The sequence below is a fragment of the Pollicipes pollicipes genome, unplaced genomic scaffold (genome assembly GCF_011947565.3).
Source record: "Pollicipes pollicipes isolate AB1234 unplaced genomic scaffold, Ppol_2.1 Scaffold_6686;HRSCAF=7923_pilon_pilon_pilon, whole genome shotgun sequence".
Lineage (NCBI taxonomy): Eukaryota > Metazoa > Arthropoda > Thecostraca > Pollicipedomorpha > Pollicipedidae > Pollicipes > Pollicipes pollicipes.
In genome coordinates, this window is record NW_023596921.1 from 5,816,794 (window position 1) to 5,833,001 (window position 16,208).

General features: G+C 51.9%; 1 protein-coding gene across 1 annotated transcript; it reads right to left on the reverse strand.

Moving 5' to 3' along the window:
- Positions 1-5,750: 5,750 nt before the first annotated feature.
- Positions 5,751-15,726, reverse strand: LOC119107803 (uncharacterized). Its single transcript, XM_037231353.1, has 7 exons — positions 15,692-15,726; positions 12,324-12,444; positions 11,204-11,360; positions 10,540-10,807; positions 9,163-9,326; positions 8,401-8,577; positions 5,751-7,751 (listed from the first exon to the last, which is right to left on the reverse strand). Exons 2-7 carry the CDS (start codon positions 12,436-12,438, stop codon positions 7,523-7,525), a joined length of 1,110 nt encoding a protein of 369 aa, XP_037087248.1. The 5' UTR covers positions 12,439-12,444; positions 15,692-15,726; the 3' UTR covers positions 5,751-7,522.
- Between the last annotated feature and the right edge of the window lie 482 nt (positions 15,727-16,208).

Below are 16,208 nucleotides of genomic sequence, written 5' to 3' on the forward strand. Positions count from 1 at the left end.
CGTCCGTCATCCCCACCCTCGACCCCCATCCACAGCCCCCACCATCCCTACCCTCGAGCCGCATCCACAGCGCCCACCATCCCCACCCTCGAGCCCCCATCCACAGCGCCCACCATCCCCACCCTCGAGCCCCCATCCACAGCGCCCACCATCCCCACACTCGAGCCCCCATCCACAGCGCCCACCATCCCCACCCTCAAGCCCCCATCCACAGCGCCCACCATCCACACCTTCGACCCCCATCCACAGCACCCACCATCCCCTCCCTCGAGCCCCCATCCACAGCGCCCACCATCCCCTCCCTCGAGCCCCCCATCCACAGCGCCCACCACCCCCTCCCTCGTGCCCCCATCCACACCGCCTCCGCCGCAATCGCCCGCATCGGCATTCCGAAGGCGGCGGCCATCAAACGTGGCCGACGAGCGGCTAATCTACTTTGGCGTGGATTTCGGCGGCGGCCGGTGCGCCGGCCAGCCGGTCGGAGCGTGCGGCGCCGTACAATCGTGGCCAAACGCCGATGACGGTGGTCGTCGCCGCCGCGGCGGTCGTCGTCGTCGGCGATAAGCGGCGCCGGAGCGCGGCGCTCGGTCGGCGGCGGCTGCCGAATGGGCTGGCCGGGCCGCCGAGCGCCTGCAAACGCTCGACGATGAGGCGGCGGCGGCCGGTCAAGACGGAGACGGACGAGCGGCGACAACGGGGGGAGGGGGGGGGGCAGCCGTCTTGGTGCGGAGACTGACGCTCTAAGGCGAGTACAGACGGGAGGCGATCATCGTGTAAGGAGCGTGAACCTGAGCGAGCCGAGAGACAGCTGCCCTGGGGCTGGAGATAGCTCCTTTGAAGAGAAGAGATACGGGAGACAGTTGCTCTGCGGCGGAGAGTCTCGAGAGACAGTTGCTCTGGGACGGAGAGACACGAGAGGTAGTTGCTCTGAGGCGGACGCACTGCGCCGACACAACGTTCAAGCGTGAAAGAGAGAGAGAGAGAGAGAGAGAGAGAGAGAGAGGAGAGAGAGAGAGAGAGAGAGAGAGAGAGAGAGAGAGAGAGAGAGAGAGAGAGAGAGAGAGAGAGAGAGAGAGAGAGGAGAGAGCGAGAGAGAGAGAGAGAGAGAGAGAGCGAGAGAGAGAGAGAGAGAGCGAGAGAGAGAGCGAGAGAGAGAGAGCGAGAGAGAGAGAGAGAGAGAGAGCGAGAGAGAGAGAGCGAGAGAGAGAGAGAGAGAGAAGAGAGAGAGAGAGAGAGAGAGAGAGAGAGAGAGAGAGAGAGAGAGAGAGAGAGAGAGAGAGAGAGAGAGAGAGAGAGAGAGAGAGAGAGAGAGAGAGAGAGAGAGAGAGAGAGAGAGAGAGAGAGAGAGAGAGAGAGAGAGAGAGAGAGAGAGAGAGAGAGAGAGAGAGAGAGAGAGAGAGAGAGAGAGAGAGAGAGAGAGAGAGACGATTTATTAAGAAAAGCATGGCATCAAGTATCAACTCATGTAGCACATATGCACAGTACCCTCCAACGAAAATTCACTATGGGTGTGTACCGATCAACGCAGTGAATACTATTTGCCCCCAAGCCCAGTCGAAGTAGAATACTGCCCAGTTGATAATACATCTGTGTTAATGAGAGTGGTTACATGGGAGATACTTGATCTGCGTATTCGTATACCACGGCAAAACGTTAGAAGTGTGTTTGCGCTCCGGGTATTTCTGCCCGAGATCGCCACTCGCTGCTTCGGCAGCATATCTCTATGCGTGTGAGACGCTTGTATTTGTTTTCCAAGACATAGACGTAGTTTTTCTCTTCTGTCAGCGAGGGTTTCCATGCCCAAACGTTGCGAGATGTGTGAATACTTTTACATACGGCCGAAGATGTTTTTCAATGCTCTCTTCTGCACTTACTCAAGATGTTGCGCCTGTTTGGCACTGAGTTCCGCGTGAAAACCGGCGCACGATATTCTAGCACTGGTCGAATGCAAGTGACATGCACCCGAACAAGCTGCTCCTGTGGTGGATGGTACTTCTTCATTCCGTAGAACATACATAGAGCTTTCGGTGCTTTACTTACAATCTCATCCACATGTGCTTGCCATGACATGCCATTTGATATTGTTACACCTGAAAGCTTAGTTTTGATGGCGGTTGGCAGGCTTTTTCCTTGAATCATGACGTCCGTAGTGCTGATGGTTTCTTAGATGTGAAAAAATGCATGACTTGACACTTATCAGTGTTTAATGTCATCTTGTTTGCTGTTGCCCAATCACTTCTCTTGTCGATGTGTTCTTGCAGCTGGCAGTGCTGATCTACTCGGTCCATTCGAGACGCCGTCTATATCGTAAGACCATCTACATACTTCAGTCGGTTCTCAATGTCAGTAACGGTACCGATAACCATAGCAGGGAAAGCGACCGGGCGAATTAGGGTGTCTTATGGAGTGCCACAAGCTATCGTTCTCCAACGACTCATGGTTCCAGCTGGCATCTTGACTCGTTGCTGTCGTTCCCGCACAAATGAACCTTGCCATTTTGCATACCCGAAGCGATGTCCCATTGCAAGCGTGTTCTGGATAATCGTGCGATCAATGAGGTAAAATCCATTCTTAAAATTGTACATAACCGCGGAAAATAATTTACCTGATTCGTCTAGCTCCGTCAGCAAACCATGCAACAGCTTAACAGAATGGCGTGAGGTTGAAGCACCTTTCATATTTCTGCATTGACGCTTGTCTATGCTTGGTTTTATGTCCGCCAGAATTTGTGGAACAATAACTTTCTCCAAAACCTAGCTGAAAGTCGGTGTGACGCTCACGGGTCGCACTTTTCCCGGCGACTTGGGCGATGTTTTCTTAGGCACAGGGCTGATTGTAGTTCTCATCCACACCCATGGCACGCAACCTTCACGCAATGACCGGTTAAAATAATGAGTAAGTGGTACTGCCAGTTCTACAGAAAATTCCTTTAAGTGGACGTACTGGAAGTTGTCCAATGGGCGCAGTCATATTTTCTTTCAACTGCTATAGCCCAAAGGAAACTTACCACGGCTGTATCTCAAACAGAATGCCATTGGCAAGCAGATGTCAGGGAGGCTCTTCTGTGTGCAGCGGTCCACACGTCGTGCATAATATTCCTGAAAAACTGATTTACTAATTCCGCTTCTTTCGCTAATTCTGCTTCCGTGCCGTGTACTAGTCGTGCGGGGGTCACGCAACTGTAGAAGGACGAGAAATAAGAGGCAGAAGAGCCGCCCAAGCGGCTTGTCGGGCAGAAACGAACTGGAAATACAAAAAGACAAGGCGAAACAGCGGAAAATACGAAGGACAGAACATAGGAAAACAAATGACGGAAGACAGGCGATGGGGTAGGATTCAATAAGATGAGAAGCACATATTGGTTAAGAATGTGTCTGCTTCTGTGGTTAGCAGCGATTAAAGTCGAGAGGATTCCGATTTAACGTAAAAGCAGTTGCACATAGAAGCTGTAAAGTTGCGAAGCAAACAGCTTGTGTTTATGTGAACGCTCCATTTATAGACGACGAACTGTATAAACAAGCGAATGCCGCCGTTTAAGAGAGCGTGGACGAAGTGGTCCCAGTTTAAGCTCCATGGTAGTACGATCAGCATTAGAGACCCACTGTAGCTGGGGGAAGGTTTGGCCAAACAAATGTAAACGGGCTGAAGGAAAATGCACGCGAAAGAACAAACAAAGCGTACGATTCGTGACCGGTTTAATGAACACCTTGGAGACGCACGTTTACGTAGAGCGTTCACACCACCAGCACGCCTGGCAGATCGACACGCAGCAGGGCTGTTGTTAAAGCAACAGTTTTAGGCTAATCACGTTCCTGAGGTTCAGACCATGTTCGTTTTGCAGCCTTTTTCGCTGAACTTTTCACGGGGTGTCGTGAGCTTGGATGATTTGTTGTTTTGACATCTTTCAGTGCGGTGTCTGCGAGGATTGGGCACATTTTCTGGCTGCACGTGTCTTCTTTTCCAAGTATGATATTTTGCTGAACCTTTCTGGACCTTTGTCACTCTGCAGGGGATGTGCTCCGGTTTGATGAGAAAAAGTCGTGTCAGCTGATGATTGGTCCCTCCTTCCGAAGATATTTAATAAACAGCCGCGATCGCGCACTGGCCGAGTGATTAATGCGTCGGACTCCCCATGGGGGCCTGGGTTCGAGTCCCGGCTTTGCCACGGCCTTTGAGCACTGATATGCCCAATGCAGTCGCTGGTATTCCATGAAAAGGGGGATGACGACGTATGTTAAAGGGGGTGTGGGAATCTCCATTTACAAATTTTGGTGTCATCTGTTTCTATAAATTTGCCTTCACTAACGAAATATTGCAACAGCCCTCAAATTTTCTTTGGCTTATATAGAAGAACGAAGTTATGGGGTAGCCACCAATAAATATTCACTACTTAACACATCCACATCATTGAGAAGGTATTGTTAGCCAATGTCAATGCCAAAATAGCCAATGGGTTTTGAGGGTGCCGCTTGTCAGCGCTGACAGTAGCTCGCGAACACGGCGGTGGCGGCGGCCATTATGTTGGATATTCCCTTTTTTGCTGCTTACATTCAGCTGAGGGCTAGGAGTGTAACGGGTTTAGACAATGGTGGTGCTGGTTAGTTGATACGCACCATTTCATGTCGGCCAACTATATACTGAGATGAAGAACAAATTGTGTGTCGTGTCAATCGGCTGCAACAGGCTCTTGGGGAAATGTGATTGTTCTACGTCATTTAGCAACCAGAACAATGGCCATGTCCCTCGCGCGGTTATTCGCAACATATAAGCCAGTGCATTTGTCCTTTCCTACCCATTGATTGGCTTATCTTTAGGATTGTATTTGTTCACGCAGAACCACCGATGGGATCGATAAAAATAAATAAATCAATCGCTTGCAAGACCCAAATGCACATTTTACAACCCAAACTAACCGTAGATAATTTCCAAACTCCCCTCGGCGTGCACCGAGAAGACCGAATGCATTAGACACACTCCCTTTAAAAAAGAAATGGTCGCGGAGCAGACACAGACTATTAAATAAAGAATTGTCGTTTGCTACGGCAATACTATTTCATTTTATATTTCTGCATCAGAAAATCATGACGAGGTTGCTGTCCTGATATTAACATGACAGAACAATGTGTCTTATTTTTATGCTTGTGTTATGTTGATGACGGTGTAGTTTTTTACATAGGCTGTCATTGCTACGATTACGATGGCTACAATAGTGGCTTTTCATCTTACCGCGAAATAAAGTGGCACAAGTCCGAAGGGAAACCGGAATTTTGGAATACCATACGTGAATCCATATTTGGGACCGGCCATATCATGAAGGGTTCCAATATCTATCACCCCGCCGAGTGCGGGAACATTTTCTGCCCCACTCAAAAATCCTTACACCATAGTGAAGTATGAACCAAAGCCGCTGTCACCTGGACTTCTGAATGAACGCTGCACACAACCTTCTGATGTATTTCTATAAACAGTTCCTTCGATCCGCAAGGTTTGATTGGCAAAACAGGTATTCTCACCACAAAAAATAAGAATCCAATGAAGCGGCGTTTCCAAAAGGACGATTTTCGCACCATCTTTCATTTCATGACACACTGGACCATGCTCCTTAAAAAAATGGTTGAGATTGAAACAATTTTGCGCATGCCACATTGTGATGTCCCGCCAGGATCATCATTTCATCAAAACAGACATGAACTAGTCCTTTGCTTATCGTAATTCCTGGAGATGTCTCATTAATATCTTTGCTGGCTGTTGCAGTGGAACGATAGGCTGGCCTGGACTGGCCGAATGAGTCCGATTAGAAAAAAACCGTGTTGTGGAAAAACATGACCTTAGGCTTACATTTTCACGGTCAAATGAGATGCAATCAAAATGCAGCATTGCCCTTACCGTGGCTACAGATTGGAACGGTCTGTCGGCCGACGGGCTGACCAGCCGGGCGCAGTCGACTTTCTGAAGAATCCGCTGGAGTGCACGAGGAGCAATGAATGAAATATACAAATGCTTTGCTCCACGGGAGCGAAAGACACGAGCTGCCAGTACGTCTGGGAACAACTCGGCAAAGCGACATGATTGACTTATCAGCATCCATTCTTGCAACAACCATGAGGTTGACCTAGATTGATCCCACTGACCTAACCCGAACTCGACCTGAAATTACTTCCGGTGACTCAGCGGGACCTTATTAACGTTATAACACATTACAGCACGTCTCAAACGCTCAGACACCGGCTGAGTTGTGGCTTTGGCAGTCCGTAACTTTACATTTTCCGGTCAACTCTCTTCTTTGCTTATAAACGACGCGCTGGGGTTTCATTTGCAGGTACACGAGGGGGTGGACTCTGCCCCGCCCTTCAACTGCGTGAGTTAAATGGTCCGGAGAGCGTTACCTAGAATGAGTTGCCTTGGTTACTCGTTAGGGTTGACACAGCTCAAAATATTGGATAATGTCAATTTAATCGTTATTCAGCATTGCAGCTTCGTTTAGCGAGTACCTTCAGGTGTACTGAAGGTCGCTAACTCAACATAAGACCATTTGATTCGTAATATCCCATATTTCCGTGATACAACAACCGACCAATTGGTTCCTCGGTGATCTTACATTTGTGATCAATGACAACACTTACATACCACCCTGACCGTCTTACATAGGTTACCCGATCTACCATGGACGAACACAGATAAAATATTCATCTGCTTTTACGCTCCATTTTGGTAAATGTTGCTTCAATATATCGTCAGTGCAAGCTCTTTGTGCTCGGTGGCCATAACCTATAACTTTTCCATATCTAAAGAGAGTTATTTGTGCATGTTGTCGCGTGTCGTATAAAATGTGTATAAAACAGATCTACACTGACCTAATCGTGAGCATTCAGGAGCGTAGCCAAGGACGAGGCCTTTATGAAGCTGTAGCCTCATCCCGTGAGGATTGGGCTCAATTATTTACCAGGACAATATTCGCCATAATTCTGTAATCTGGCAACCGAGAAAACTTTTCTAGCCTCACATCTTATTGACTACAATGGCCAAAGACATATTGAGCCCGACAATAGCAAAAGCCGAGTGAATCTGTACCAAAGCTGTTCAGTGCATTAGCGAGAAACATTAGTCACATAGATAAGACAGTAGTATTAGCCTTATTCCTCGGAAAAAAACAAGAGAATAGAGTATAGCTAGGTTGATATTTCGGCAACATGCCTTTCTCGAAACAATAGCAGAAGTCATATAAAATGTGAGTCAACTATATCAGTAATTCACTTCTGCTATGGTTTCGAGAAAGGCATGATGCCGAAATATCAACCTAACTATATCTCTATTCTTCTGGCCTTCCCGAGGAATAAGGTTAATACTACTGTCTTATCTATGAATCCGTACGACGCGAGGTTGAGACAATATCTACCGCAAATCCAGACGCCTCCCTACCGCTCCTCCCTGCGGTCGCCACTTCTGGCCGCATCCCGCTTGCAGCGGCCACAGAACTCGATGCTCACTTCATCAAAGTGGAGTCGCCTCTGCCCTGTCCATTTCAGGCGCTGCAGCAGGGGTTCTCCGGCATCTTAACCATTTTTTCGCAGAGTCTGTTGAAGATGGCGTCGAAGTACCGTCTGTGGCAGCGGTCGCCAGCCACCCACTGGTCCTCACACCGCCATTCGTCAGAGTTGACCTGCGAGTCGTCGGCGAACGGGGCGCACTCCTCGATGTGGCGCAGCTTCATCAGCATATGCGACGTCCACGCGCGCACCGGACTCCGTACCCTGTCGCCAAAACCATGAGGCTGACACAAACGCTGGACTCGGCACCCTGCCGCCGACGCCAGGACTAACACACGTATGTGCACTGTGCAGTGTACCGGCGTTAAAGCCGGCACATTGTATCACCGTACCGAGGTGTGCGCTGGACTCCTCACCCTGCCGCAAGGATTATGGTTGGAGCACGTGTGTCAAGTGCACTGGCGCCAACGGTAAACTGCATACAGGAATGCAGTGAGTTTAGATGTGCTCAGTTTTCTAATCTGTGTGTTGTTTGAGTTGTTGCTTCACTCTCTTTGTCTAATGGCGTACACAATTGGTTATTCTGAAGAAGCTGTTGAAATTTACATTCGGACCGAGTGCGTCGTACTCCCGCCGTGTGGTGCACTGCTCACATCTGCTGCATGATGGGTGAGTTGTGCTCCTGTGACGTGATGTACTACTCACGTCTGCTCCATGGTGGGCGATTTGTGCTCCTGTGACGTGATGTACTACTCACGTCTGCTCCATGGTGGGTGATTTGTGCTCCTGTGACGTGATGTACTACTCACGTCTGCTCCATGATGGGTGAGTTGTGCTCCTGTGACGTGATGTACTTCTCACGCCTGCTCCATGCTGAGTAAGTTGTACTACTGTGACGTGATGTACTACTCACGTCTGCTCCATGATGAGCGCGTTGTACTCCTGCAGCAAGTCGTTCCGCACCATGGAGTCTTCAGCAATCAGTTCGTCGGTTACCGGCTCGTGGATTTTCCACACCACTTTCAGGTGGTGCAAGGTGACCAGCTCGTTCAGCAGGGGCAGCAACCGCTTGAAGTGCGACTGGAACCGCCTGTCACGCGGCGGACGGAGCAGAGTGAAGCGAGTGCTTCGATGCGCTTACGCGCCTGCTTGTCGCCTATTTCAGCTGGCATATGTTTCAGAGGTGCTATGTTTTCAGAACGTTGCCACTTGCCAGCCGTAATATTTCATAGCCGTTGCAAAAGAAGACAACATCAACCCGCCACCGCCACGATGCGCGCTATGCCGTAGGCTATGAACCTTGTGCGCCATTGGATTGATATGCATCAACATCAGGGAACCTGATCCGCTGACGAGCAATAGCGTCTTCCAGCGATACACACACACTACCCGCGGTGTTTCTCGGCTATGATCCGGGGTCACGTTTCCCAGTTCCGAGCGGGACACGGTCCGCACGTGCTGCTCCAGCCCACCCCGCCGTTCAGCGGCTCTAGACGGGGCCCAGTCCACACCTGACTGCCCCGGCCCATGCCGCCGTTCACCGGCTCTAGACGGGGCCCAGTCCACACCTGACTGCCCCGGCCCACCCCGCCGTTCAGCGGCTCTAGACGGGGCCCAGTCCACACCTGACTGCCCCGGCACATGCCGCCGTTTCCGGACGGGCTCCAGTGCGCACCTGACACCGGAGAAGCTCTCCATAAGTGTGGAGTTGAGCAGCTCCGCTACACCACCCGAGATGATGAGCAGGTCACCGTCGCAGCCTTCTTCCACACACTCCCGCTTCAGGCGGCCAATGTAGCTGAATATGTCGTCACCCAGCAGACCGAGCAGCTTGTACTCCTGAGGAAAGCCAGATCTGGTCAGCTCACCAGACATCCGCCGGTGCAGGTCTCCACCTGCGGCCGTCCGTGGAGACCTGGCAGGCTGCCAGCGACCTAGGCCAGCACGCAGGGGCAGCGAACAACTTCATATTGCAACGAAGGGACTGGAGGGCGCTGGCCGCCCATGTGCACGATCATATCATTGACTGATCACCGATCATTTCTTGAGTGCGCAATCATAGTGTGACCTTTCGTATCCTGAAGTGTTCCCGTCTCGGGCGCGTTTGACCGTGTCGAGCAGTCACGGGTAGTCGCACATCGGCGGGACAACGCCTCCACGAGCCCCGAGAAGGGACGCTTGTCCAGACGCGCGGTCGGGGCCGCGCCGGACAGATCCGGACATGGCCTGACGAGTGAGGCATCCGGACATGGTTTGACGCGTGAGGGATCCGGACACGGTCTGACGAGTGAGGCATCCGGACATGGTTTGACGCGTGAGGGATCCGGACACGGTCTGACGAGTGAGGGATCCGGACATAGTCTGACGCGTGAGGGATCCGGACATGGTCTGACGAGTGAGGGATCCGGACATAGTCTGACGCGTGAGGGGTCCGGACATAGTCTGACGTATGAGCGATCAAGACATAGTCTGACCCTCAGGGACAACGGGGGGAGGGGGGGGGGCAGCCGTCTTGGTGCGGAGACTGACGCTCTAAGGCGAGTACAGACGGGAGGCGATTATCGTGTAAGGAGCGTGAACCTGAGCGAGCCGAGAGACAGCTGCCCTGGGGCTGGAGATAGCTCCTTTGAAGAGGAAGAGATACGGGAGACAGTTGCTCTGCGGCGGAGAGGTCACGAGAGACAGTTGCTCTGGGACGGAGAGACACGAGAGGTAGTTGCTCTGAGGCGGACGCACTGCGCCGACACACATACGTCAAATGCGTGATGGAAAGAGAGACGAGAGAGAGAGGAGAGAGAGAGAGAGAGAAGAGAGAGACGAGAGGAGGAGAAAGGAGAGAGAGGAGAGAGAGAGAGAGAGAGAGAGAGAGAGAGAGAGAGAAGAGAGAGAGAGAGAGAGAGATAGAAGAGAGAGAGAGAGAGAGAGAGAGAGATATATATATATATATATATATATATATATATATATATATATATATATAGATACATATAGTCTGAGTGCGGCATGTCTATGATCCCTCACTCGTCAGGCCTGCATCACCACGCTCCCTCACCAGTCGTATGACGTCTGTCGCGTAGACCATCTCGCACGTTTCACTGCCATCTAGCGGCCGGACGACGTTATGCAGTTCCGGTACGCCGTCGACGCCCTTGGCGGCGGGCCCGGCGCTATCCAGGCGGCAGCCCTCTCTGACGGGCGTGGCGCCAAGCCGGCGGCGCACATACTCAGCCAGGTATGCCTCGCGCACGTGGCCGACCAGTCGTAGCCGGAGGGGGCGGCCGCGCTGCCGCCACCGGCCCGCCAGGCACTCATCCACCAGGCTGGAGCGGCGTCCGAGGTGTCAGCGCGACAATACAGACGGAACAACGCTGCTTTGCCCGGCTGCAGCGGTGATGGAGGCATCGGCTGAACGAGCGGGGGCTGGAGGAGAGCACGATGCGATACGATATGTTGCTGTCCGCGCAGCCGTGACAATCCTGCGCCCAGACCAAGTCGCCTGACATCGGCATGATGACGTCACATCTGTCCAGTCGCGCCCGCCCGCGGCAGGACTACCGGGCCTCGTGCTCGTCTGCGTCTCATGTTCCTACACACACGTGACACCGGCGAGGTGACGTGAGATCTACACGTCACTTCGGTTTGGGGCAGGACTACCGGATCCCGTGTTCCTCTGCACATCCTGTACTTAAACACACGTAACACACCGGCGAGCGCACCTGCTCGTCATGTTCTCGAAGCCGCAGGTGTGGCCTGGCGTGGTCAGGTTGACCTGCCAGTCGAAGCGCGGGCAGCCGATGCGCCAGACGCAGTCGCACGCCTGCAGGCCGTCTTCGGCCGGGAGCCCCGCCGGTCGCCCGGGCATCCCCTGCCCGCCTGCGGAGGCGATTGCGTGCCGCGATGAGAGGCAGCGAGCAGTCCCAGAGCACACTATCCAGGGCTTTTGTGCCTGCTACCAATGGATCTATCAGATGGCTGTGCAGCACACCGGCGCATGTAGTACTTTTTTCCTCGCCTCATCTACCTCGTGCTAGATTACATGCTTAGAAACAAGGGCTCAGAATGACTTCCGCAAGTTCAAAACTTCTGTCGGATCATGTCACTGACTGCCCCCTGTAATTATTCCAGAGTGAAAACTTTTTGACCTATATCCCTCCCCTGACCATGCCACAGCCACTGCCAGTCACTGGACCACGTCGTTCTCGCTGGCCTGGTCCTTTTAAGCATCTTGCAGCATGGATGAGCCAGAGGCCTTGACAAGCGAATGCCTTCGCTTGACCCGGACCACGAGCGCCGGCTGACCCAACCCATGAACCGAGCTTGTAGCCCGAGGTCGACCCCGGCTCTTTTCTCAGCTCTGTCGAAGCTCTGGGCTGAGCTCCCGGTCCGAGGTCGACCTCGGCTTTGCTCTCAGCTCCGCCGAAGCTCTGGGCTGAGCTCCCGGTCTGAGATCGATCCCGGCTCCGCTCTCGGCTCTGTCGAAGCTCTGGGATGAGTTCCCGGTCCGGATTCGACCCGGCTCCGCTCTCAGCCCTGACGGAGCTCTGGACTGAGCCTCCGATCCGAGGTCGACCCCGGCTCCGTTCTCAGCTCTGACTCTCACGAGGCTCTGGATTGAGCTCCCGGTGTGGGGTCGACCCCGGCTCCGTTCTTAGCTCTGACTCTCACGAGGCTCTGGATTGAGCTCCCGGTGTGTTGTCGACCCCGGCTCCGTTATCAGATCTGACTTTCTCGAATCTGTGGACTGAGCTCTCGGTCCGGGGTCGGCCCCGCCTCGGTTCTCAGCTCTGACGGGGCTCTGGAGTGAGCTACGAGCTGGGCTGTGCCGCACGGACTTACCACGGTATTGGAGCCAGAGAGCGGCGACCAGGACTATCGCCACAACGAGAAGACAGCAGAAGATCGCCTTGCTCGTCGGGCAGCGCCAGACAGTGTCACCTCCACGGCGAGACATAATGTCCTGAAATCGCAGCAGATGACGCTGGGTAGGTTGTGGCTCAGTTTTAAAACTCACCGTCAAGTTAGCGACATTTGCGGGAGTTTTCACGAATGGTGACACCTCTCTGTGACATGCGGAGCGAAGCGAATAAAGACACCTCTGGCAAAAGCGGCGCGTTAGATGTTGTTTGTTCGGATTATTTGGTAGTGTATCAGTAGATTGGATCTTCCTTCGCATTCAAAATGCAACTTGTGTGACAGGAAATGTGTCACATCACCAACGCTCATTACCCAATAATTAAACGTACCATTTACCACGCGCCTGGGTGGCCTGCCGGATACCCTTGGCTCTGGTGGGGTGTGGGGGGGGGGGGGTCAATTTGGCCTCCTGAGATCTCAGCAGCTGAGAGATATAGAGCCACCAATCTCACAGGGTGCGTTGAACTGTACATGAACTCAGATCAAAGTTTGAGGTTCCTAGATCATGATCTTTGGGCCAAATATGGTCCGACAAGGTCAAATTTTAGGATGGTCTCCAAAGGCCCCGAGAACTTAGATAACTGTTCTTAGCAAAGTCACATGCTCAGTTCAGGTCGGTGAACTGGCTCGGCATTTCAAAGGTCATAGCGATTTAAATCATGCAAAACGGCTTTGAGTTTTCCATTTGAAAAAGCGACAAAGGTTACGATAGGCAGTATCTTCCTAAAAAAAACAAAGCGTTGACCTGGGTCATTTTGGGTCAGCGACCTGCTCTGACCTTAAAGAAGTTCATGAAAGGTGTATAATGCAGTCTCTGTTACCAATAAATTCGAAATGAGCACCAGAAACTACCCCACACAGTAATAAAATACCCTAGAGCCATAAACAGTTTGGTTTTGACCTTGCCCTGACCTCCATGCCTGACCCTAGGTCAATGTCATTTGTTTTTTCAATTGTTGTGTTGCCTAAAAAGTATCTCAGAGATGTATGGCTTTGTCTAACACTCCGTTGTTGGATCAGATTGAGTGAATACCTTGAAATTGTCTTCGCTGAAACCAGAGCCTGATTTTGACCTGCCATAGGTCAGCGACCTTACAAGGTAAATATAAATTACCTATGCCAGACGATCGTCTATTCAGTTGTCTACAGCTGTGCAAAAAATGTGGCGCGGCCACGCCGTGCCGTTCAGAAAGCATTGTGGAAAAACCTTCGGGGAGGGGGGTCACTTTGACTCCCCCCCCCCCCCACTCGAGCGCGTGTTAAATGTGAGAGAACGGCCTTTCAGGATAATACTATTTTATTTTGCAAAATAGCACACAACAAAATAGCAGCATTCTGACAGCGTCTGATTTCTTCAGGTTAAAACACATCACTGTTTCGACAAGGGCATATTCTCCGTGTGTAAATGAGTCCGCCCGGTTATACAACGATTTGTCTGCATCGCCTTCGTCCAGCACCACCTTTCAATGAGGGGGAACCACCATGATGTGTGCGAGAGATGTATGTGCGAGAGCTGTGCCATGGATGAACCAAGCGAGTACGTGTGAGCCCGGTACGTAACATGAAGGCGCTCGGTAATGTCACACAATAGTCACAAACGAAAGCTACCAGGGACTTCAACAGAATTTTTCAAGCACCTAACTGCCGAAGACATCACCAGTAGAGCGCAAGGTGAGAGTACGTACTCGGCTTATTTCCATCAACTCTGAACTCCATAAACCCATTATAATCGTGCATCATTTAAGAGTAAGTATCATCACGCGATCATCAGCAGCAACAGCAGCAGGAGCAGCAGCAAGCGAAATGATGCGATCATGCATCATGTGAGATGATGCATCATTTCGTATCAGTCTACGACCAAAGGCGTTTGGACTATCATACACGAGTAAATGGCCGTTTTCATCTCATTCAATCGAAATTAAATGATAACTTGGTCGCAAACTTGCCACCTGAAATGTGTACGACATAGCGCTGAAAGTTCAGGATATCCACAACCTTCATGAAAAGGTTCACAATAATGCATAAAAGTTCAAATCTAATCGATAAATATCACCATCTATTTCAGCAATTCTATATCAGCTCCTTCTTCTCGAAAGCGATTAAAACTCGTTGTCACGAGGGACGGCGAGAACGAGCGACAGATGGCATTATCTGCTGCATGCTATATAACCTAAGATTACCTTCTTGACGAAATTATTGCTATTTTCAAAATGCACGAAATACGACACAGTTCTAAGTTCTACAGTTCATTCTGTAAATACATCAGTACATAACAAGCCTGATTTCGTCGCAAAGCGCATATTTGCAGCTCATTTATCTCAAAACTGCATGCGAACGCCTAAAATTTATACAAGAGCCTTAACAGCTTCTGGTCGTGGTAGCATAAAAGGCATTTAACCGCACTTAGTAAGGTGGGAGAGGACATAAAGACCAAGTTCCTCACTTGCCCGTAAACGGAGGGTTGATGCTATCGTTATCGATTTAAGCGTCTTCTCTCGGTGATGTGACAAAAAATTAACAGGACCCAGACAACTGTCGCGGGTTTCTTCGCCACAGCTGCCCTTGGGCATTTTGCAATGTCTCATGAGCTTTCCAGTCAGTCGGGCCAAAAGATTCGCCCGCTCTTCGAATCGTACCCAGTGGCGACGGACCACGGAACTAGAATATTTCACCTTGACCATGAAGGCGGTCGTTTTTAGCAGTCTTTACGGGTAACATCGCCGCGTAGTCAGACGGCGCCCGGCCCCAGAGCAGCTACCACGTGCCCGACTGGGACCCGCATGCGAAGCAGGGTTTTCTTGCGACTGGTTTTGTGGTCCGTGCGCCGCCCCTTGCCGGAGAGATTTCGCCGCGGACTGACCGTCAGGAGCAGCCACTCTGTCCGCACTCAAGCAGGAGTGCAGGAGATGCGTCAGGGCAGTATATTTTCTGTTGATTAGTAAACATTGGCCGATGTATAAGCGAGTGAAATTGGCATGGTGCATTAAAATGCAAAGGGAGGTTGTTCGTCCAGCATTGGAACGTTTTGTTTGTACTCCCTCAACGCCTTTAAGTCTACACGTTATTTTGTTTTAAGATGTGCGTAGTTCCAGGTTGTAATATCTTGGTGAACGAGCAAAATAACTGAAGGTAGCTTGGAGATGTGCGCAAGATGCAAGGTTCCAACAGCGGAAATTCAGCCAAGTATGAAAGTGTAAGCTGAAATCGAATCAATACGCGTAGCACAAAATACACGAATGGCGTACAAGGGTACGACAGCTCGCAGAGCCGGCCTGCTGGTGTCGTCTGACCTTAGCTGAGGCGGTCCGTACGGCGCGGCTGGCTGCTGCTGCGACTGTGGCCGGCCGGCCGGGCCGGCGCGGCGCCGGGTCTGCATTTGCAGCCTCGCGGGCCCGCAGGCGCCGCGCGCGGGGTGAGCGACCGGGCTCCGCGGCCGAGACGCGCCGACTAACGCCTGAGCAGCGGGTGGAACGTGCGGTGTCCGGAGGCAACGGGCAACAGCGCTACGCAACGTCCGGAGGAAACGGGTAACAGCGTTAGGCGACGTCGGGGGAAACGGGTAACAGCGCTAGGCAACGTCCGGAGGAATGGGATAATAGCGCGAGGAGACGTGCGGAGGAAAAGGATAACAGCGCCAGGAGACGTCCGGAGGGAAGCAATAACAGCGCCAGGAGGCGTCCGGAGGAAAAGGAATAACAGCGCCAGGAGACGTCCGGAGGGAAGCAATAACAGCGCCAGGAGGCGTCCGGAGGGAGGGAATAACAGCGTCATGAGACGTACGGAGGGAAGGAATAACAGCGCCAGGAG

Coding starts and splice junctions, on each gene's coding strand:
- LOC119107803 (XM_037231353.1), bottom strand. CDS start 12,438: ATGTCTCGCCGTGGAGGTGACACTGTCTGGCGCTGCCCGACGAGCAAG. Junction 9,327..10,539: donor CGACAGACGTCATACGACTG/GTGAGGGAGCGT, acceptor GGCTTTCCTCAG/GAGTACAAGCTGCTCGGTCT. Junction 7,752..8,400: donor GCGCTCATCATGGAGCAGAC/GTGAGTAGTACA, acceptor TTTTGGCGACAG/GGTACGGAGTCCGGTGCGCG.